This window comes from Anser brachyrhynchus (genome assembly GCF_964034855.1).
Source record: "Anser brachyrhynchus genome assembly, chromosome: 1".
NCBI lineage: Eukaryota > Metazoa > Chordata > Aves > Anseriformes > Anatidae > Anser > Anser brachyrhynchus.
This window is the reverse complement of record NC_137694.1, coordinates 190,296,596-190,318,658: the sequence shown is the minus strand read 5'-3', so window position 1 is coordinate 190,318,658 and position 22,063 is coordinate 190,296,596. Positions and strand designations below refer to the sequence as shown.

At 41.4% G+C, this 22,063-nt stretch overlaps 1 protein-coding gene across 3 annotated transcripts in view; it reads right to left on the bottom strand.

Moving 5' to 3' along the window:
* Window positions 1-2,855: 2,855 nt before the first annotated feature.
* LNX2 (ligand of numb-protein X 2) overlaps window positions 2,856-22,063 on the bottom strand; it is a 59,994-nt gene continuing 40,786 nt past the window's right edge. For all 3 annotated transcript variants that reach the window (XM_080557067.1, XM_080557068.1, XM_080557069.1), the window contains exons 3-10: window positions 20,421-20,656; window positions 19,204-19,403; window positions 15,561-15,938; window positions 13,871-14,017; window positions 11,580-11,757; window positions 9,726-9,957; window positions 7,922-8,080; window positions 2,856-5,257 (exon numbers count right to left, since the gene is read on the bottom strand). In XM_080557067.1, the coding sequence (XP_080413193.1) occupies window positions 5,122-5,257; window positions 7,922-8,080; window positions 9,726-9,957; window positions 11,580-11,757; window positions 13,871-14,017; window positions 15,561-15,938; window positions 19,204-19,403; window positions 20,421-20,656 (1,666 nt within the window). In that variant the 3' untranslated portion in view covers window positions 2,856-5,121. The remainder of the gene's footprint in view (window positions 5,258-7,921; window positions 8,081-9,725; window positions 9,958-11,579; window positions 11,758-13,870; window positions 14,018-15,560; window positions 15,939-19,203; window positions 19,404-20,420; window positions 20,657-22,063) is intronic.

Below are 22,063 nucleotides of genomic sequence, written 5' to 3'. Positions count from 1 at the left end.
TGCTTGGTGTTAGAGGAGCTGCTGGCCGAGGAGGAGCTCGTGCAATCAGTCTGATGTTGAACCACCGCCTGCATTCCCTGGGAGGATGTTTAGGTTTCGATGTATTCATGCTGTAAGGGACGAGGAACGGCGTTTTGGGGCTCGCTGCCTGGCGCCAGGGTTGCTAAGCAATGGAGTAACCGCAAGTAGTGGATGGCACCGCTGCATCTAAAACCCATCACAGCATTAAATTCATCATTGTAATTAAATTCTCCCTCTGCTTATGATACCATCTCCTGTACGTGAAGTACCTAGGTCCAGCCTAGTGGTAAACTAGTTAATGCAACAAAACACATCCAGCTCTAATTTCCACCGCCATTTAGTGCTCATATGCCACAATTTATTACAAATCTGAAGGCACAGGACACAAAGTGCACTGTAGAGAATGTGATTAGTCCACATATATAGGCAAAAGCATGAAGAAAGAGCTTGGTGTTACTAAACTCATCTCTGCTTGAGCTGTTCCTCCAGTGATGTCCAACAGCAGCGTAACAGAAAAGCTGTGTAAGACCAAATTTACCTGCTGGTGCCTTTGCACCACCACACACTAGGATTTGGGGGCAAAGCAGAGCTGCCAGATGCACCCCTAACACTGCAGAGGTTCTGTGCTCTACATTGAACGGACCCGCAGCATTGGGCAACCCCAGATCAGGGTTACACAGGGTAAGCAAACACTTACGCTTCTGATTTGATCACATAAAACCTTGCAGCTGCAGCTCAGAAGGCAGCATGGGCTGTTTTGCAGACTGCCTCTCCGAAAGGCATCCAGGGCTGAGCTATCAATGAGACCACAGCTGCTGGCTGGAAGATGAAATGTGATGAGATGTGCAGATGAAAGCTATAAAGAAATGTATGTGTGTGTGTGTACGTATAAAGAAATAGTTCAGAGCTGCTGCACGGGAAGGAGGGCGAATTGGGGCAGCCCAAAGATGCAGCATTTGCCCCTGAGATTGATAGTCCCCAACCGGGGGCTCTCCCCTCCCATCCTGTGCCCAATTCCTCCTCCTGCCTGTGATGGGAGTGGCTGGCTCTCGTTCCTCCTTTGGCAGAAGCAGATTTGCTTTCCCCGCTGCGCAGTGTGCTGTTTCTGCTTGGCTGTACTCGCAACCCACAGACTCCTCCAGCCAGCCTTTACCAGCAGAGCTTAACAACAAAAACAACCCCCAAAACCAAACGCATTCTTTCTCCTTCTCAACCACGCACCGCAGATCCCAGGGCTGATGCCGAGCAGGCTGTGCACCTTCGGCTGCACTCTCACCTCTTTGATTTCTCAGTTGAAGTTTCCCAAGCCGCTTGTATCCGTACCGCAGCGCCAACATGCAGGTGATCCATCCACACGATAAGGCAACAAACAGGACAGCATCACCATTTAGCTGTCCTACCCATATAGCATCACAGGAATTGTCATGGAAGCATGGAGTCTAAAGCTTTCCCCACCCTCTGGGCAACAACGTGTTGGGACGACGAGGTCACTGCGTATCATTTTCTGCCCCTCCCTCTGTTACAAATTTCCTTCTTCCATGTCTTGGAGGAGATCCACTTTTTAAGCAGGAAAATTTGCCTAAAAGTTGTCTGAGACAACTGGGATGAGGATGTTCATTGACCTGCCTTTGTGCTACAACATCTTGCTGGGCTGTGTGCTGTCACAGTGCAAAGTGGTGACCATGTGGGCTTACCTTTACGTTTGCCATCACTGCTGCCCTGCCTGGTCTGTTCGTTATTTCATCTCATCAGGATCTCACACTTTAGATGGGCAACAAATTTCCACCAGCTATTGAAACAGCCTGAGAAGTAAATGGTCAAGTTTCCTGACTGAGTGGGACTTGCCTTGCTTCCAATATTATCTACCACAATATATCTGAGAACCAGGCTTAAGCTTTCATGATGTCCAGCCCAAATACATCAGGGATTCTGTGAATAAAAGAACTCTAAATTCTTTTATAACACTGAATTTTCCTCCTCTGTTGTTACCGAGTCTAAAAAGAAAGTTTAGAGCAGCAAATGAACTATTATGTCTTCAGATGTTGGTTCATTGGCATGCCGTGAAGCAGAATAAACTATTTTATATTCTTTGCTGGAGATTCATACGGCTGTTTGGGGATGGTGTTCCTCCCACGAAGATACAGCTTGCATATGCTTAGGTCCACCACCCCACAAAAGAGCTCTGTGCACATTCAGCTGCAACAACAAGATCCTGGATCTGCCTGTAAATCAAAACTCTCACAGTGTGTCGCGTTACAGAAGGCTTCTTGCGCATTTTTGTACATAAGTATGTTTTTGTTTTAAAGGAATTCATCTATTCTTAACCCACTAACTACTGTAGAGAATAGGAATCTGGGCAACGTGAGTCGTAAGGCTTTATGGCAAATTATCGAGGAATTGCTTCAAGGCTCATTCCAGCTTTGCAGACATCTTAGGACGGAGCACAGTTGCCTGCAGGAGATGGAGATGGGAACCGACTACCAGCAGGCTCAAATTTCAGCTCTGGGATCCTAAAAAAGCGATGTTTCCAGCAAGACTGTCTCCTTGCATCAAATCTGCGCTGTGAAAACATCCTCAAGCTGATCAGTACCAGCTGGCATGGAGGGGAGAGGAGGAAATGCTCCTTGTGGTGAAGAACCATAAGGCATAGATCTTACCTCCTCTTTACAGACATTTCTCAGTGCTTGAATTACTATTTAAACAGCTGATACGAAACCCTGGTTGGATGAGCATGTGATTTGTGATAAACCACATGGAAAAAAAACAAACTTTAAACCGAATCTGCATTTAGGTACCCATAACTTTTGCAAAGAGTGAGAAAATACTTTGAGTTATTACAATGTGTAGAATGAACTTTTATTTTCATTCATCCTTCATTAATACCATACAATTAGATAGCAATATCTTGAAAAAAAATCTTGAAATAATTTAAAACAGAAGGCACGGAAAAACAAACTATGCAGCTACAAGAGAAAGGGGCAAAATGATTCAGGAAAGGAATTCATTCAGAAAAAAAAAATTCTCACTAAACATTCTGATCAAAAGCTACAACACACTGAAACAAAATTGCACAGTTTAAGCTAACCCATGCTTTTGTTACATACACATAGAAAAGAAAAAAAACAGATTTTTGCAGGTTTTTGAATGAAAAGTGTTACTTTAAAAATAATAATTAAAAAAAAAAGTTAAATCTAGTACATATGTCAAGATCTTCCCTAAAGTCTACAGTAAGAGACACTTTACAAAAAAAATCTGCATTAGGAGCAAAGTATCCAGTTAACCACCACTTTGGAATGGGAAGAAACTCAAATCAGCTAAAGTATTAAATCGTTTTGGTGTTTGCTTCAGAAAGTAAGATTCTCAATACAGTAATATACTGTAGAGGACATTCATTTGTATTTTAGTATTATGAAATTAAACTAATATCGTACATCATAGAGAGGAATAAAACCATTCGTATGAGATCTTTACTTTTTTTTTTTTTTTTTCCAAAAGAGTAACTTTATTTCTGTTTAAAACAAAGCTACTGGAATTAATGACATGCGATAATATGCCCCGATATTATAATGGCTAAATTTGAAAAGAAAGTTCATGCTTCACAATCGAAATATGCCATGATTCTCAAATACATTCTCTGGTAATGAATAATACAATACAGAGGTCATTCATAAAATCAGCTCAGGTTGTGAACCTGGTCTGCAAATGAAGCTCTTTTTCCAATATGCGGAACACTGACAACATACAAGTTTTGCTCCAGGTCAGCACATTCCTTTATGTGCCCCACACCTCTTTTTTTTTTTTTTTTTAAACAAATGGGTGTTTAGCCTGCAAATCTCATGGAAAGGCAAAGTCTAGAAGTTACACGTTTGTTTTTAAAAATACTAAATACAATCCAAGATAAACAGTATTATTCTTACTGACAACTTAATAGCAGGTGCTCTCTACAGGAAAAAAAAGAATCCTGAAACGCAAGACAGATTATTTCAGCATTTTATATCAAGGCATTTGCACATTTGTCAGGAGGTGACAGAGTAAGAGTGAACTTTGCAGCTTTCTCTGCAGTTGGACTTGAACGAAAAGAGCCATCCTTCTAGCCTGCCCACCTGTAAACCGTGAGTTTTCTTAATAGCTTGCTTTTTCTGCAAGTAATTCTCTCATTTACAAAGTACAAGTCAAAGCATCGCTTCCCCACGTGAATAAAGAGAGCTGACAACTACAATATAAACGGTAAAAATGATCTCAGTAAAAATGTTCATCAAAATTCTCTGACATAGCAAAACATTCATTTGTAAAGGAAAGTCTAATACTGCAAGCCATTCACTCAAAGGCGACCCTGGGCATGTGTATTCTTGCCAGCATTGCAACAGTAATTACTTCCACATTTCTGTTCATTATAGGATACAAACTCTGTAATATATTAAAGTTTCCTAACAAAGAGTCCAATTATTGCACTTTATAAAAATTCCAGTAATATCAGGCTTTTGTCCTACTTTTCTATGAACACTGATGCCCTGCAAGGAAAAATAGGGGGACTGAATAATTTCTTATGAGTACGATGGATTCCTTGAGTGAGTCTGAAATGCTGACTCGAAGGGAAAGGCTTACAAAATGGAAAGGCGTACCTTTGGAAACTGACTTTGATTCAGAGCAGCAGGTGGATGTGCCACTGCCTTACCGACACACATTCTCATCTCAGGGACGAACGGGCACGTGGCTGTTACGCTTATATATTACATAGAAATTTAGGTCTGTTCAGAGCAACCCAGAGAACCGCTAAGTTCTTCTGCCGACTGTACAAGGCTATTGCTTGACAGGGAAAGCTCAACGACAGCCTTATTGCAGTGGGAGTTTCTGTGTGAGCACGTGTGAATTTGCATTCGCCTCAGCGATGGGTGTAGCGAACAGAAATGGCTATTTCAGGATGGAAAGAGAACATACAATGAATCTGAGAGGCCCATGAAGAAAAGAACGAAGAAAGTGAGTATAGCAGTTTTGGCCCTGCTTATAACCAGCTGTATCAATAGGGGGAAAAAAAAAAAGATATTTTTGTGCCAGCTATCTAGAAAACGAAGCTGCTTGAACCGAAATGATTTCATAAATCTATATGAGGCTTCCGGGCCAGCAAATCACGGTTAAAGTTACTTTGTTCCTCTGCTCCTTCAGCATCGGAACAAGTGCAGAATGGCTCATTCCAACCGTTGATAGTCCATTTACAGCAACAATCATATCACCACACCTAAAAAACACAAGAAGAAAACCCAGAGATGAGAACTGCTCTGCAACAACCATCACACCCCAACAAAACAGCACTTGGGGCGGTAGGTTTCCATCAGGTTGGAAGTGTAGCAAAATTGAACCCCTTTCTGTTTTTTTTTAAAGTCTCTTTTACTAACGAAACTCATCTGGGAAATTCCCAAATCAATGGATTTCAACACTAATACCAAAACAGTTCTGCATTAAAAGCAGACCTGTAGGGAAACGTGAGAAGAGAGAGCTGGAAAGATCTACTGGAGTCAAGAGAAGATAATGAGATAGCATGTGTATAACAGAGCATTTATGTTTGTTTGTGTGAATTATAACATATTTACACCAAACATGTCTTTACTGTGGGAGGTGTAAGTAAAGATACTTATGGTTAACAACCACATTCCAACCAAGACCCTTGTTTTCAATGGCTTATGATTTTCTGAAATGTAACCATTTGGCTTGAAATCTCCTACAGCAGATGGTTCAACGGAGAAGCTGGAGCATCTCTGTGGTTTAAAGCAGGGAATAGAAATTTGTGAGGGTGCTTTATGCTGGCCCTGAGAAAACTGGCCTTGAAGGGTTATGCTTCAGTTTTTACAAGTTCAAGAGAAATTTCAAAAAAGCACCCATGTTCTTCCTACATTAAGTAAGCTCCGTCTTGCAGGCATCTCTTCTCCGCAACCTGAGTGTGTTTGGGATCCCCTAGTGCAGTGGAATGAGATGCTGGAGACTGAACGGGACTTTTCCTGACGCTGATCCTTCCAGCTACTGGAGGCACCAAAGTGGATAGTAAAAAAGATGCTCTCCTGAGCTCTCCCGGTGCAATTCACTGAGTGGGGTCTCACTCAGCCTTTCTGCTGAAGTCATTTTGCCTTCTACGAAATCATATCAGACAGATACTGTAGGCAGAAAACTGTCCTAACTACTGGTCTGTGAAATTATTTTCTCACTTTCTCTCTAGCCTAACAAAACATTCCGAAAATTTAAACAAAGTGGAACAGCTTCAGAAAGACCGGTCCCACGATAGCCCTTGCAGATGGAAGAGGTCCAACTCTCAGTCCACAGTCTCAGTAAATTTGAACAGAAGGTACTACATCACTATATTGCAGACAAGTATCTTTTCCATTCCTTACAAGGGGTGAGTGTGGCCACAAGCACTCTTCCCTTCTTAAGAATATATTTCCATTTCTGTTAAGACTTCTAGTTATTAATTCCCCAATCTGAAATTATTTACTTTGGGTTGAACTGAAATCTTTCATTTAATCCAAACTGTTTCATAGCTGGCCAAAAAATCTAATTTTGTGTTCAGCCAAACTATTTTTTCATTTATTTATTTAGTCATTGAACTGAAAAATCAATTACTGGCAAGGCTCTAGGCATAAGCACATTTTTTTCTCAAGTTCCTTTGTAAGTAAATCTACATGTGAAAACCATGCCATAAAACTTCAAGCCACATAACGTTCACAAACCTATGGCACATTTTTTACTCCCACCTCCACACGTGCACAAAAAAAATCAGTTTATGAACAAGAGAACCTTTAATAGGTTCCTTTAATAGGAATTGTAAGTCCTAATTCTGAAACCCTACACGAGGCTAAGATACATATATGTATACTAGACCTGGGGATTGCATCCAATGTAATGTGTAAGTAGAATAATATAATATTTAAGGCCAGAAAGGACCTCAGAAGTCTATAGTCCCACCTCCAGCTCAAGGCAAGGTCAACTATAAGCTCTGACCAGGCTGCCCAGGGCCTTCCCAGTTGGGTGTCACAAACCTCCTCTCTGCACAACCTCCCTGTGTGACCCGTGCCACGGCATCACCATCCTCATGGGGAAAGCGTTTCTCCTGACACCCAGTCTCAACCTCTTTTGCTCAGTTGTGCCTGCCATCTCTCGTCCTCTCTCCTTCACCACTGTGAAGAGCCCAGGCTCCATGTCCTCAATAACCTCCTCGCAGGAACTGGAAGGGGCTGTTAGGTGCCCCAGAGCCACTTCTGCTCCAGGCTGAGCAAGCCCAGCTCCCCCTGCCTCTCCTCTCAGGGCTCTGCTCCAGCTCTCAGGGGGTCTCCATGGAACTTGCCCCATTTATCCCTGTCTTTCCTGCCAGCTAATAACTCTCAAGGCACTGTTCCTTAACTATCACTTCAGAGGTATTGACTTTTCCACTTACTTTAACACTTTTGTATTAAAGCAGCAGCACCCATCTTTAGTACCAGTTTTCAGCAGTGGCTTTAGAAGGCTTTATGAAAGGATTGAGCAGTTTCCCCCATTTTAAAGAAAGAAGTCCTTTAATTTTTCAACACTTCTCTTGGAAGACAAATATATTACAAAGTAACCAGGCCTGCACATGGAGATATTTGCAGTATTTTATGCCTAAAAGAGTTAAATGGAGAGAAGGAAATGGTAGGGGACATCAGCACTGCAGCTGAGGTGGAGGACAGGAGATGGCAGAGGTGCCAGCACAAGCATCACCTCTGTGAGACACCCTGCCCTCCACCTAAGCAGTCTGTGCTTCCCTGCATCACACCCGGTGGGAGTGCACGAGCCCCCCAGCACCAGGTACTGCAGCATATTTCACTAAGCAATGAGCTGCACCAGCACCTAACTATTTACAAGCATTGATTATTACTGTTACTCGTGTTTTACTTACTTTAATCTTCCATCAAAGTAGGCAGGAGTTCCCAGAACAATGGTTTTAATGAAGAAAGGCTGGTTGGTGTGGTTCTCCTCGTAGCCACCGACGATGCTGAAACCCCAGCTTCCTAAATTGCTCCGCCGCAGCACTACGTCGTGGCAGCTATGTAGGCAGCTGTGGAAGGGAAGCACAGGGCAGCAAGAGAAAAAGCCGTGTATACCACATACAGACATTTCCATGCTAGGCGTAACACCTGCTCTCGCACCATCACTGCTGCAATAAGCACAGAGGAGAAGGGGAGGTATGGTAATCAGTTCTGTTCCCAGACAGGGTAATTTTGCGATATTCGAGCCAATTACCAAAAAACCTCACACTCTTGAGACAGAAACGTGTTTAAAAAGAAATAACGCAGTGCTAGAATAATGACTTAAACGCAGTTAACTCTGCACACTGACAATAATATGGCATTATAGGGATTTCACAGGTGGCAAGAATGTGGAGGAAAAATGGATATCCAATGTTTACTTTGCAAGTCAAATATACAGCGCATTTTTCTTCCCTGCCAGTTCAGGCTTTTTCTACTCAAAGAAAAGATCTGAAAGTCCATGCACCACCTTCTTTATCTCTGAACTGATGCATCACCAGTAATGAAAACATAAATGATTAACCATTGTGTTACGCAGAAGGTAAATAATGCCGATCATGTTCCACTAACTGTACTGGTGTGTATACATTAACTTCCTAAGTGAAAATTCGTTCTTGCCAGTGACATAGAGACTGTAATTAAAAAAAATAAAAGAAAAGAAAAAGAAACTAGAAATTAACTTCTGGGTAAAAATGATGCCAAATTCTTTACCAAAGCACAATACTCTTTAAAGAACAGCAGCACGATGAATAACATAACTGTAGGAGCAACAGAGGGTCTTCTGTAGCATATAAGCAGTAAACCACAGTCGTGGCATGGAAAGCCAGTACATTTACCAAAGCTGAGAGCTGTTTATTGAGATTAGGTAACTCATGGTTCTGTTATCTTCAGACGTATTCTGCCACCAAAACACTCGTTTCTTCTTGTTTTACATTTAACTACAGGCTTGTGCCTGGTAACTCTATCAAAGGAAGAGGAATTAACCTGCCCACTCTGACTGAAGTTAGCAACACTATTCACTGTAGTGGGAGCTCTTCTTGATAGCAAGCAACGCCAGAATAGGTTTATACTGAAGCCACAAGAGACTGAAAAACAGACCAGTAAAAACGAAGCATGGTGATGTCAAGCAGACTGCAGATTAGGAAAGAGGAGGGAGGGAGCTGCAAATCTTTAAGAGATTTTGTGTTTGGCAGAGATGGTAGTGGGTTCTTGAAAAAAAATACATGAGGATTTGTATCTACAGACTTGTTTGTGTGTAAGAAACCTGTGTAAAAAGTCTGAGAATGGAAAGTCTGATCCAGTATTCTAACATGATATATTTGGCTTCATAAATTTAAGTAGTAGATTAGCACAGAGACACATGGGCAAATACTTTGGGTTTTTATTAATTATCTCTCTGATTTTAGATACTCTACTGGAAATTTTGATACGGTTAAGCAATGGAAAAGATTACTTATTTCCAATGAGAAGAATCCACGTGGGCAGTTACTATGGTTTGTGAGGGAATAAACCAAGTCTCTTCATCTTTCAGTTGCCTAAGAAAACATTGCTCCTGTTCATGGTCCTCATCGTGAGCACAAGGCAAACAGAATGAGATGGTTGGGCAGGCAGATGTGCTACAATTAAAAACACCTCTGCTTTTGTAACTAATTATTGTATTAATTAATTCAGTACCTTGGAAGTCCCAGCCACATGACCCACGACGGTGACCAACTGGCATCGTATTCATTTTCACTGATGGTACTCAGTTGTTCTTCATTAGCCTGGGGTTGTTCTTCTACAATCTGGACTTCCAGTGCTTTCAGGGCGACTACTGAGGAGGCAGCACTGGCTTTGAGCATGGCCACCGCCTCGCTGTGACTGAGGTTGGTCAAATCGATGCCGTTGATGTTCAGCAACACATCGCCTGTTCAAGAGGTGCAAATAAGAACACATCAGTCTCCCAGGATTGTTCATACCCGCAGCACCTCTCTCACCAGGATTTCATCTAATACTGTATTTTTCTGAAGCTGAGACAGTCTGAACTAGCACCTTGGGAACGTGAACAGCATCATTAGTTTTTAAGCTTTACCCTGTCTGTTTAAAACTCTAATGCATAACTGTTCCCAGTGGAATATCTCAGGTCAACCCAAACTTTACAAGGGAAGGAAGAATGCTGAAAAGAACAACTCAGGCACCACAACGTAACCAAGTCTTAAAGGTAAGTGAGGCTCTACAGAGTGTTCTTTTAGCTTTTAATTTGGGAGAACAGAAAGCAATTCAAAAACTGCTGGAAAGGTTGGTGCAAAAACCAATCTACTAGAAGAAAGAAAGCATTTGTGCAAAGATAATCATCTGGAAAGAGTCCAAGACACTAAAAACAAAGCCACACTTTTTATTTTATTTCAGAATAATTTTTAAATGCCTCAGGGTGAAAACAAGCATGTAATTTACCATCCAAGCAGTAGAGTCTCCTTCACACAATGGCTCACTTATTGGTGAAAGCCAGGAATCTCAAAGCAAAAACGTGAACAATTGAGTCACCTTTGGAATGAGACTCTTTTTCTGAAAGCTTTTGCCTCCCAGGGAAAGATGAAGTTGAGGTGCAGCTTAACTCTAAATCACTTTTGTTGCTGCTGTGGCTACTTTAATATTACATAATGAAACAGCAATTGTGATTCTTCCATCAATTGTGCTTTTCACAGTAGTACAGAAAAAGAAAGACTACACATTGGTATGTGGGTGTAATTCATCTCAGAAACATATAAGGAGGTTCCTACACTGTTCTTTTTAAATTTGCAGTTTGTGAAGTTGTTTTTTTTCCCCCTAAATTTCTTAACTAAAACAATCTGAGATTCTGTGAACACTGAGTTGCAGAGATGCCATATGCAGTCTTTGCTTCACATATAGCACAGTATGTTTTAATCATCAATGCTTAGATATTGATCACTCAGGACTGTCTTCTTCATTGAGTCTAACCTCACTGAGTCTAACCTCACTGAGTCTAACCTCCACCTCCCAGTCCCCTTTATCCTTCTGTAAAGCCAAGGAACAGCTGGACAAAGGACAAGAGAGCATTCAAGTTCTACAGTCATTACAGAAGTAGCTTTGGGGGTAAACTTCACCTGGGTGAGCTACAACCTGCCATCAGGAACATCTGAGCTGTTCAGATATTATAGTGAGGACTGGAGATTCCTCCAACAGAGATGGGGCCCATCCCACCAAATTAAACACAAAAACAGGATGCGTGTACTACAGTACAAAGCACCACATCGGACCCTCAGCTCAGGGGATTACAGTTGGCTGTAAAGAATTTAGCCAGACATTTCCTGATCTCATCCACTTCCCCTGCTATCGTTCTCTAAACATCCCTTTCCTAAAAGCGTGGTAATAAATACTGTATTTCCATTATTGAAACATGAAGACAAGCACTCATCATGGCTTTGTTACATCTGTTAAAAGACATTATGGCACCACCTGATTTCAGTGAATGCACTCATCAAAAACCAATCAGAGGCCACCCGTGCCACCAGGAAAGCCAAGCCCTACCTCGTTTAATCCTGCCGTCTCTTGCCAAACACCCATGAGGCTGTACACTTGTCACGAAAATGGGCAATTCGCCACTTTTGCTGCCTCTGCCTCCTGCCACTGTCATTCCCAGAGATTCATGTGGCTCTTTTTTCACAGTAATGTGCTTTTCTTGGCATGTAACACACTGGGAGAGATCCTGTTTGACAAGAATAAATAATATTGTTAAAACTTAAACAAAACAAAAACTAATAACACAACTAAATACACCCCAAAGCTATACTTTGGCACTTGGACAAGGTTTAATAGGACTAAGTCTGTAGTGCAAATTGGCTTCAGCTTGATTTCTTCTACATCAGATCAAATAAAAAAGCCACTCATGCAAATGCTTAAGTATAGACAGAAAGTTTATAAAGGCCCTTCTTGAAAATCTCACTACAGTTTCTTTTAGCTCTTATACTGGAACAGGCTAAATTTTAGGACTGTGCTATGAAACTGTATGGTCAAAAGATTAGAAACCAAGCAGAAATAAATCTTTTGATGTCTTGGTGAATATCAGCATTATCTCATTTTTAAGTAGAATATGGCCCACAACTACAAAAAAGCTCCATAAGAAACAAAAACACATGTTTTCATGATCAAACAGAGGGGTCATTTAAAGCCCTTATGTGCCATGTTTTCTTTCACAGCTGATGTGTAGCCTCTCTCAGAGCACCGAGTAGCTAAGGCCAATCAATGCTCTAGGCTGTTAATGGATGCTTTGTGCAGACTCCCTGATGATTGTAAGGAAAGCCCAAACCTGAAGCAAGAAGAAAACACTGCATTTCATTTTCTAACACATGAATTATAAAGTTTAGCCCCTATTTAGCTTTTCCCTATCTAGAGGATTTAGACCTGAATCAAAGTGTATTTCACTCGCTCAAGCCTTTCCCCTTCAGGATATTTAGTGATACATTCAAACCACTGCACATACACCTGCACTAACATCTTAAATCAACAAAATACTTGGAAGGAATCCAAAATAACAGAAGAAAGAACCTGGAAGATTCTTCTGAATACAAACACTTCTTTATTCTCCCACTTTCTCTTAGAAAATGGAAACTTTTCTTCCACTTTCAGTGCCACATGTTCCTTCTGACTGAGTATTCTGCCTGCATATCCATGTTAATCACATAATATATGTATCATAGCTTATAAGGACAATTCCTCCTGGAGTTTTCAGGCTTTAGGACTAACTGGCTGGTGCCATGCAATTATATAAACATTTTTTTAAGCCAAAAGACTTCTAAACCAACTGTAGATTAATGATAGGGAAGCAAAGATAAAATATATAAAACATAGGACAAGTCTAGCTTGGTCATCACTTTCAGTTGCATGAGACTTGCTACTTTGAAAGAGACCACGAATGGTACTGGTATGCTAGGGAAATCAGCTCAGCCAATTAATTGGCTTTGGAATTGTAATATGAATACAAGATATATTGGTAGATGGAAAGTGGGTTCAGGCTCTGCTACAGATGAGCTGTAATTATTCTGTTGATATGGAGTATCGTTGTGGCAAGCACTAACAGCCACTAACAGTATTTGGGAGCCTCACCTTTGCCCCTTAGGAGAAAAAAAAGCTTCTTGCCTTTTTCACTAGAGCCTCATTGCACCTTTATGAAACTACCCAAACTTAAAAAAAATATATATATTTTCAACACATTTAAATTCCCCCAGCAGAATTATGACATTAAACAGTGATGCCAACAGAATGGATAGGAGAAAAGGTGGCTTGGTTGACATGGTCAACATGACAATTATTTCACACAATCTGCATGCTGAGAAGTCATTCTAACCACAGGAACACCTGAAGCACAGGCTTTATTTCTGCAGTCTTATGGATGATTTGACACTAGCTTTATGAATGTCTCTTCATTCTGCCTCTCTCTCCTACCTTGACCTTGCAGAACTCAGCAGTCTTGCAAATGGCACTGTTGGCTCATGGAAGAGATGACACATCTCCTCAATGTGTGCTTTATATATTGAATGGTGTGCACCAAATCTCCTATCCTTGCTGGTTGCAGCCAGCACAGTGGCAGAAACAAGAACACTCTTGAATGACAGCAGTCAGCAAATCCAAAAAATAGTGAAATGCAGTTGTGTATCTTTTGTTCCTACTCCAGACATGATGCAGGACTTCAGTACTTGGAAATCTTTGTTAAGCAGGTCGAAAAGAAGATGTAACCTGTTCTTCCAGTCATGCCTTAATACTCACTTAGACCATCACATGACAAAAACCGTATTTGTAACTCTTAAAAGAGAAACACCAACCTTATGCGAGTTGGGTCTGCTGTGAAACAGCTGCTGGGACTGGTGTTGGTGTGGGTTGCTGTTGTGAGTCCCAGTGTCTCGGATGATACTGACCGTCTGGGACTTTGTAGGTCTAGAGATGATCAAATTCACTCTCTCCCCGCTCGCCTGTCAAATATATAAAGCAAAATAAAGAAGTTGGTAGGATACTGATAATTAGCAGAGGGGAAGAAAATTATATGATGAAACAAGAAGACAGCAGAACTTGTCTTCCAGTTCCTGGGGGTGCCACAGATTTCTCATACTGCACAGTCCTTTACTCGATTCTTGCTGCAGTTCCCCCTAGAACAGAGAGGACACTAAGACTCCTTCTTTTCCCCTGGTGTTACCTCTGCATCACCTGGAAATTCTTTGCAAAAAGGACTAATTCTCTCTGTGTTATGAAGCTTCAATCATTAAAAACAAACAAAAAAACGTTCGCAGCCTCTACGAATTTGTGCAATGTGTTATCAATAAAAGAAGAAATGCATACATGATGGTTCCAGGATCTGCAGATTTTTGTCATAAGCTCTGAATACCTTTGGTATTTCCCAAAGAAACTTCAGAGAAAGATGTCACATATGAGCAGACCAACAAATTCTGGAGATGTGGGAATATCAGGAGACTCAGAGAACAGATGTTAAATGAAGTATCAACACTTACCGTTGATTTAAAAACATATCTCAACAGAAAAAAGTTACCCACTGTAACATTCTGACCATTTCACTGTATCCTGAAACTGGGAAACTGGCATTACAATCCCCAGGATCATTGTTATTTTCCTTTAACTGCAATGGAAGCTCTTAAAATGATACCTGAAGCATGTATTTACAACTCATTTGAATCGTGGTTCCCTATTTGGTGCTGAAACTTGGGTTAACCAAAGGCAATTGCACTGGACTGCAAGACCCTGCTACTGGTCTATTTCAACTTTACCAAAAACAGAGCATTTTTTCCCAACATCCCATCAGCGCGGAAGCAGCAACGTGCTGCAGCTGTTTCCTTACAGACCAGGAGACAGGTGTGGCATAGAGGTTTTCCTGCAGGAATAGGAAGGGGACACGTGCTTGATTGTGTAATGCTTTGGGTAATATTTGTGATCAGAGCAGAGCCAGCCATTTGGAGCAGCCCTTTCTGAACACTCAGGAAATGAATTTGCACAGGACCAATGGAAGACCGACTCTGTGGTCCTAGCTGCCACCTCTTGCTTCTATGAAGCCTGGCAAACCATTTTCCTACTCCAGCCCCCCAGTTCAATGCACAGGTAAATCAATACAAAACAATGCCCACTTTTATAGGTCTCACTAAGTGTAGACCAAAAAAAGAAAGTGCAAATCAAAACTGGATACACAAATATAATAATAGTTTTCCTTTTTTTTTTTTGGCTAAGCAGTAGGCTACATGGTACTAAGATGAGCACCTTTCTAACATTCAGGCTGCATGCTAGGGAAGACTAATGAATGCACTTTTCACTTCTAATGAGATGAACTTCATATGCAAGGTGCCAAAGCAGAGCCTGTTTTGCAGCATTATTTCCAGAACACGTATCACAGCAAACTTTTTTTGCAGGCTTTTAGGTATTGCACTCAAGCTGCTCTGTCTGGGACAGACTCGACCCCAGGCTTCGCACAAGACACAAGAACTAGGGTTTCAGGAAGGGAATGCAATTTACCTGTATAACCTGAGCAGCAAGCTCTGGCGTCCCGTGCTTCAAGTCGTGCCCGTTGATGGCAAGCACTCGGTCGTTGCTGCAGAGCCTGCCATCCTGAGCAGCCAATCCCCCTTCCAAGAGGTCAAGAATGAAGACTCCCGGCTCATCTGTCCTGCGAACGAGTTTAATGCCAAGCTGCTCGCTGGAGTCGCGTTTGTGCAGCGTGACTTGGAAGCTGTCCTCCCTCGAGGAGGAGGTGGTGGTGGTCTCGGCGTGGCCGTGCGTGCGGCTCCCGAAGCGCCTCTCTCTCAGCACGGTGAGGTGCAGCACCGTGCAAGGCTGCGACAGCACAGCTCGAGCGTGGTTGTGGGACACATTGCTGATGTCAAAGCTATTCACCTGAAAAAAAAAAAGAAAAGAAGATCAGAATGCTGTTCTTATGTGTTTAACTGTTCCTCGTTATGGACATAAAGTCCTCTTCAAACTAAATTCAGAGGTCTCTGCAAAATCCAAGAAAACCTACCCTGAGCAACCTACTTATCTGCTTGTACTGGGCTTCTGCTCTCTTCCTTCCATCCTTTTCTGCAAACCCACTTTGGCTGCTCTGTCTACAAACCTATTTCCCACAAAGGTGACAACGTTACTTGAATGGTGAACGCCCTCCACCCTCTTACTCCATGGTTTTTGTTCTCCTGGTCTCCTGTACTCCTTAGATCTTTACCTAGTTTGTTCTCCAGAACAAGAACTCATGTGTCCTTTCAGCATCATCTCATGTGTGCTTTCAGCTTTCATCACGTGTGCTTTCAGCATCAAGCTCATTATCACTTAAATCTATAAAAATAATAGCTATAAAAAGAATTCACCCAAATCTCTGAGGAAAGCTTACATCTAACAATATTCAGTACTTCCACGATGCAAAAAAAAAATTAAAAAGTTGAAATCCAGAATATTTAAATATATTCATTAAGACAGAAGATAAGGCAGTTTTAATGGTTCTGAAGCCTTAGCATGAACTTAGGAGCTTTTCCATTGACTTCAGTAGAGGTCAGAATCTCAGACTTGCAACCTGTATCACTCAAAATTCAGTTGTAAATGAAAACCAAACTAAGCTCTCCCTCCCTATCCACAAGAATTCTGTTTGTTATGTGGCCCACTGATGCAAAGATCAGTTACCCTCAGTCATCTCTTCCACTGTAAAGTTAAGGTAAAAAACGACAGTGCAATGAAGTTAGCAGAAAACAGGACCACCACAAAACCTGGCAGAAAAGCAGTATTTGCCTTCTGTGGGGTAAGGAGGGGTTCAGAGTTAACACTGAAACATTATTCTTGGCACATATTATTGTGCCCTTATGGAAGAGCCCCTGCCCACATGATTTAAGTAGAAAAAAAAATACCCAAAAGGAATGTATACTAAATTATAAAAATTGATGTCAAATATCTATACCAAAAAAAAAATCATAAAAAAACACACACAAAAAAAACCCAGCAAAAACTAGGAAGAGAAGGATCCAAAAATCTATGTACAATAACCATCACATTTACATCACACATCTGAGCTGAGGGGCTTTGGGCGGCCGATCCTGAGCAATGCAGCCGCTGCCCCCAGACCAGATGTAACCTTGAGCGGAGGGAGGGGAGGCACAGCTTGAAGAAATAACATGTAAAGCTGCCACCAGCGAAATCCACCAGGGCTCATCTGTCAGAGCCCTTAAATTAAATTTAGTTTTATTTTTAGCTGTCGCTAGCTAAAGTAAATACATAAAATATGGAAGCCTGCAAAGGGCATACAAGAATATATGCAATAAAATTTAATTCTTCTTTCTACAAGGCAGTTCATAGCTCCAGAATAAAACAGCCTTAGCATTCCTTGTGAAAACAGATTCTCATTAGAACATATTTTACATAAACTGCTGCCACAGTCCAGCATAAAAAAGGGACAATTTGTAGAGCACTTTTAGGCACCTATCTGTATATCATACACAACGTGCACTTGCTTGTAGCAGTTACTAAATGTTGCTCCCCTCAGTATTAAAAGGGGATCTTAAAAGTCAAATCTTGTTTGACTGGGCAAGAAAACGCTATGTTTCACCCCGTAGTCCTTCCTGGCTTTCTTTCAGTCCTTTACTGCTCATAAAAAGTCTTTGAAGACATTTTCAGAAATAACTGACTGAAGCTTGTACTGAGCCATGTCTAACCCTATGCCTAATTACATCTGTACAGACCAAGCCTGGTAATTTTAACACAACAGCTCAGCACCTGCACAGGCAAATCTAAAGCAACAGAGATATTGTATCTTTCAAAAACTTTTGCTTTTACCTCCCGCACCTCATCCTCACGGTGACAAAAGGACTCCGACAAGCACTTTCCTAGCATCTGACAGCTTCAGTGTCAGCACATGGATACGGAGAACACACTGCAGCTTATAAATCCTATTTATAGTCAATTTATTGCCACTTATGGCTTTGGAAACTATAATTGACACCTGCCCAAATGGCAAGAATTTCCAAAGCTTCAGGGACAAGGTCCCTATTCTGCAACCAACGAGAGCCCTTGAGTATGGGAATAAATTAGGTAGCATTCAATCAGTGTCTGCAACTGCTCGTTAAAAAGGCAACATTTTGGAAGCCCCTTGGGTTACTCTCTTGGCCAGCTACTCTCCTAACACTCAAAGAGAGGAAAAGGCACATTTCTCAAAACAGACTATTTTCTGAAGTGCAAACTGATTTTATTCTAAGTGTAACTACAATACTTAAGCTACTTCCCTCTCCTGGGTTTCAAAAAAAATGAAATGAAAAAGGCTGATACTACTTTTGGACTGATCTTAGGCTATCAGATCAAAAACAAGCATTTTTAGTGAAGTCATTTTGAAATGATGACCTGTTTCAGGTGGAATGATTCAAAAACAGAAGAAAGGTGGAGGACGATCTTTTTTATGTAGAATTCAACTACTGCTGTTCTTCAGAGTGCTGTACTTAACCCCTTCCCCCATACAAAATCAATAGAATTAGATCATTTTACATTGTTTGTGGCTACTAACTTAAAACAGTAACAAAAATACACATTTTATCATAACCAAATTAAATTCTAATAGTTTGATTTTTCAGAAAAATATTTAGAGCACTTGGCTTGAAATCATGCCAGTGAAGAACATCACTGACTCTCTCTTTTATAAATACTGAAAGATGCAGATGAGCTGCAGAGGCTTTTGGAAGGTAACATTAAAGCCAGATTAAAATAGTAATTCAGATAAAGTCAGTCTTACAACCCACAAATTGCTTTTCACATGGGACAAATCATGCCAACTTGTTACCCAGAAGTACCCTTTGGTTTCCTTGGAAAGCATGCGTAAAGTTGAAATAAAGAGCAGACCCACAACATTTAAAAACAGAAAAATATGCTCATGCTTTAAAAATTGATAAGAGATGCTAAGGAGGAAAACTAATTCTGGGGGCTGATCCCATGAACCCCACCAAGCATCACAGCCAAAAGTGCTAGAACAACAGGCTGTGCTCTGAATATTAATTGGCCTTCCAACTGATAATTGCAAAGCTAACATTTACACAACATAAGTCTGACAAGGAAAATCTCCCATCTCATTTAACAGACAGTTCTGCAACAACTGAATGGAAAGCAAGCAGACAGAATATGTAATGAGATTCCATACTTGAAGTATTTGGTCTCCAGCAAGAAGTCTTCCATCTCTGGCAATGATCCCATCCCGATAAACCTCTTGAATAACAATGTTGATCAAAGGCGTTTCATTGCCACCCACTATGCTAATTCCTAATTCAATATAAGGATTGGACCGATGAATTTCAATAGTAGTGATCTCTCCTTCAGGCAAGGTAGGTGGCTGTTGGTTTGCTGTCAATTAAAAAAAAAAGAAAAAGAAGATTAATGTCTTTTATACCGCATTCACTTTCAACAAAGCAAATCACCAGAGGACAAGACGGGCACGACACACAACAACGGTTTAATAACAAAGTAAGTAAGTGTGATTGGATTATTCCACTATTTGTTGGGACACCTATGTCATTTGAAGTAATCTACAGCATCTTAGTAGCATCCATGCTTTGTTTTTTGAAAAGGATATTCTGAACCCTTTGAGTCCTGTCCTTTATCATAAATTTCAAATGCTTTCCAATTTGATCACTTGTGGGGTACACCCTGAAGGGCATGTCTTTACCATGCTTCTTCAGTGGCTGCTGTTCCACCTGAATTAACTGTTAACAGGTGCCAAGGAGGAGCCCGTTTATGAAGCAAACGCGGAGACAACTACAGAGGAAAAAGTGGGATGCTGAGGGACAGCAAATACACAGAGAAAGGAAGGGGAAAAGACCACCTTCCTCTGCGGTAAGGCCCAGTGCTTCCTCTCTAAAATCCCAGATGCTAGAGGCATTACTGCTAGTTCGATGCAGGTGGATGCAGGAGCTACTCAGCTGCCTTTTTGTCCGAGCAGGACAGTACTCCGTGCGCAGGAAGCCTGCTGATCCAGGCAGGGGAGCCAAGAGGGGAGAGGAGAAAAGAAATCTCATCTTAGGAAACAACTTTTGTAGTTTTACAGAAAATTCACGGCTTCAGTTTTGCTGCCAGTAGATTGACATGAGCTATTGCATAGCGCATGTGTGTAGCACGCAGCACCGTGACATCTGGTGCACACACACAGACACTTCTTTCCTTCCTAACTGTGATCTTAGCCCAGCTGCATACTTGCCCATAATGGAAACCCACTAGCATTTCTCCAGGAATTGCAAGAGAAGAGAGCAGAAAATGAAGATGTGCATTTACGGTCCACACAGAGACAAGCTCTGACACCGTAACCGCTTCTACATCTGATAAAAGCAACCTGTAACAGGGTTGAGAAGATAGCTGATGACATACTGTCTGTTCCTGTGTTCTCTTCAAAAGGAGGATTGTCGATGCTGGGCTCATCTCCCCAGGTGGGAAGGGCGGGTGTGAAGTTCTGCTCAGCCGGCACCACTCCCTGATCTGCGTCCGGAGACACGCTGCTGGGCTGCTCCGTCCCACCGGGACCCGTCTCACCCTCGGCTTCTGCTTGCTGCTTGCTCGCTTTCCGTCTCTCCAGAGCCACCCTTCGATGGGAAGCCCCGGGGCACCTGTGAAGGAAACATTTACACCGCTTGTCAAGTCTGCAGCACGAAACGCCCCAGTTCTCCAGCCAGCAATATCAGTCTTCTGCAAGGCCACAGCTTTAAAGGAATCATAAAAATTGTTAAACGCACTGGATTTTACGGCCAAAATGCATGTCAGCGGACAGCACCCCAATATAAGACTGCCTTCTTCACAAAATTTCCACTACGTAGTGTTCTGGCCATGAACTAAATGTGCTGTGATGCATTCTGAGTGTGGCCTTGTTTGCTATGTATATTTCAGTTTCTGGAAGATAAATCTTTTTGAAAAGACTGGACGGGATCAGGACAAAATTCCACAGAAGAAGAGCCCTGCTCCAAAACACATTTGAGCATCCCCTGAAGCCATCACCCCTGACCTTAGTAAGCCAAGAAAGAAACATTACATTTTCTTGGAGCCACCTGGGGAAGGAAAGAGACAGATGAAAAGTTTACCTACACTGCAATCTAGGTATTAAAATACTGAAAAATGTAACACCTGACATTTGCACAAAAAGTTTAAAGTAATTAGCAGCTCTGCTCATGGTCTCTTGAATCTGCAGAGAGTCTTTCATTCTCCATCTTCCCTTTTTTTCTTCCTGACTTCACATGGAAGGTCCAGCTTTTTGCTTACCCCCAAGTAACAATCCACCATGAGGATTTTATTCTTTCCATCGTAAACTGATTTTCATGAGTTCCTATTATTCTTAAGGCTGTTTCATGCCCTACAGTATTTGACATCCTCCTTAAAGCTTCTGCTTCTGGAGCTGCTGACCACATAAAGATGCTCATACTGTAGCAATGCAAAAAAAAAAAAAGGAACCACGTTCTTGAAAGGACTCCTTGTCTAGCGTCTTGACAGATTGTTACACTCAAAGAAATTCTTTGTTTGCAACAGGAGAAGAAATGTGTTAACAGAGTAAAAGGCGCCAAAAGTCTAATGATGCCCTAACTTGTTAAACTGGAATGCTTTGAGAATCACAACATGCTGATATTCTACAAAGGGGATTTGATAATTATATGGTTAGACTGTTTTGACATGAGGGATTTTGAAGAAATGCTAACAAAGTTACTCAGCTCTGAAGAATTTCGATAAAAACACCTGTATAGATTTTGTGACCCCCTCAGCAGTTATACACACATAAAGTGAGACTGACATATATAGATGTATATATATATAATAACAATCATGATTTGTAAGTTTTGAAGAATGAAATAACCAAAATGTGCTGCGAAATGTATGTGAATACATAAATTAGTGGCAATTCACATTATGAAATGACACATTTCAGACATCATTTCTTGCGGCTTTCCCCAAGATGATGTGTTTTGCACCTGCTAGTCATCTTTAAACTTAAGAAAGTGCAGGCAGGAAAGATGAAAATTACTTGAAAG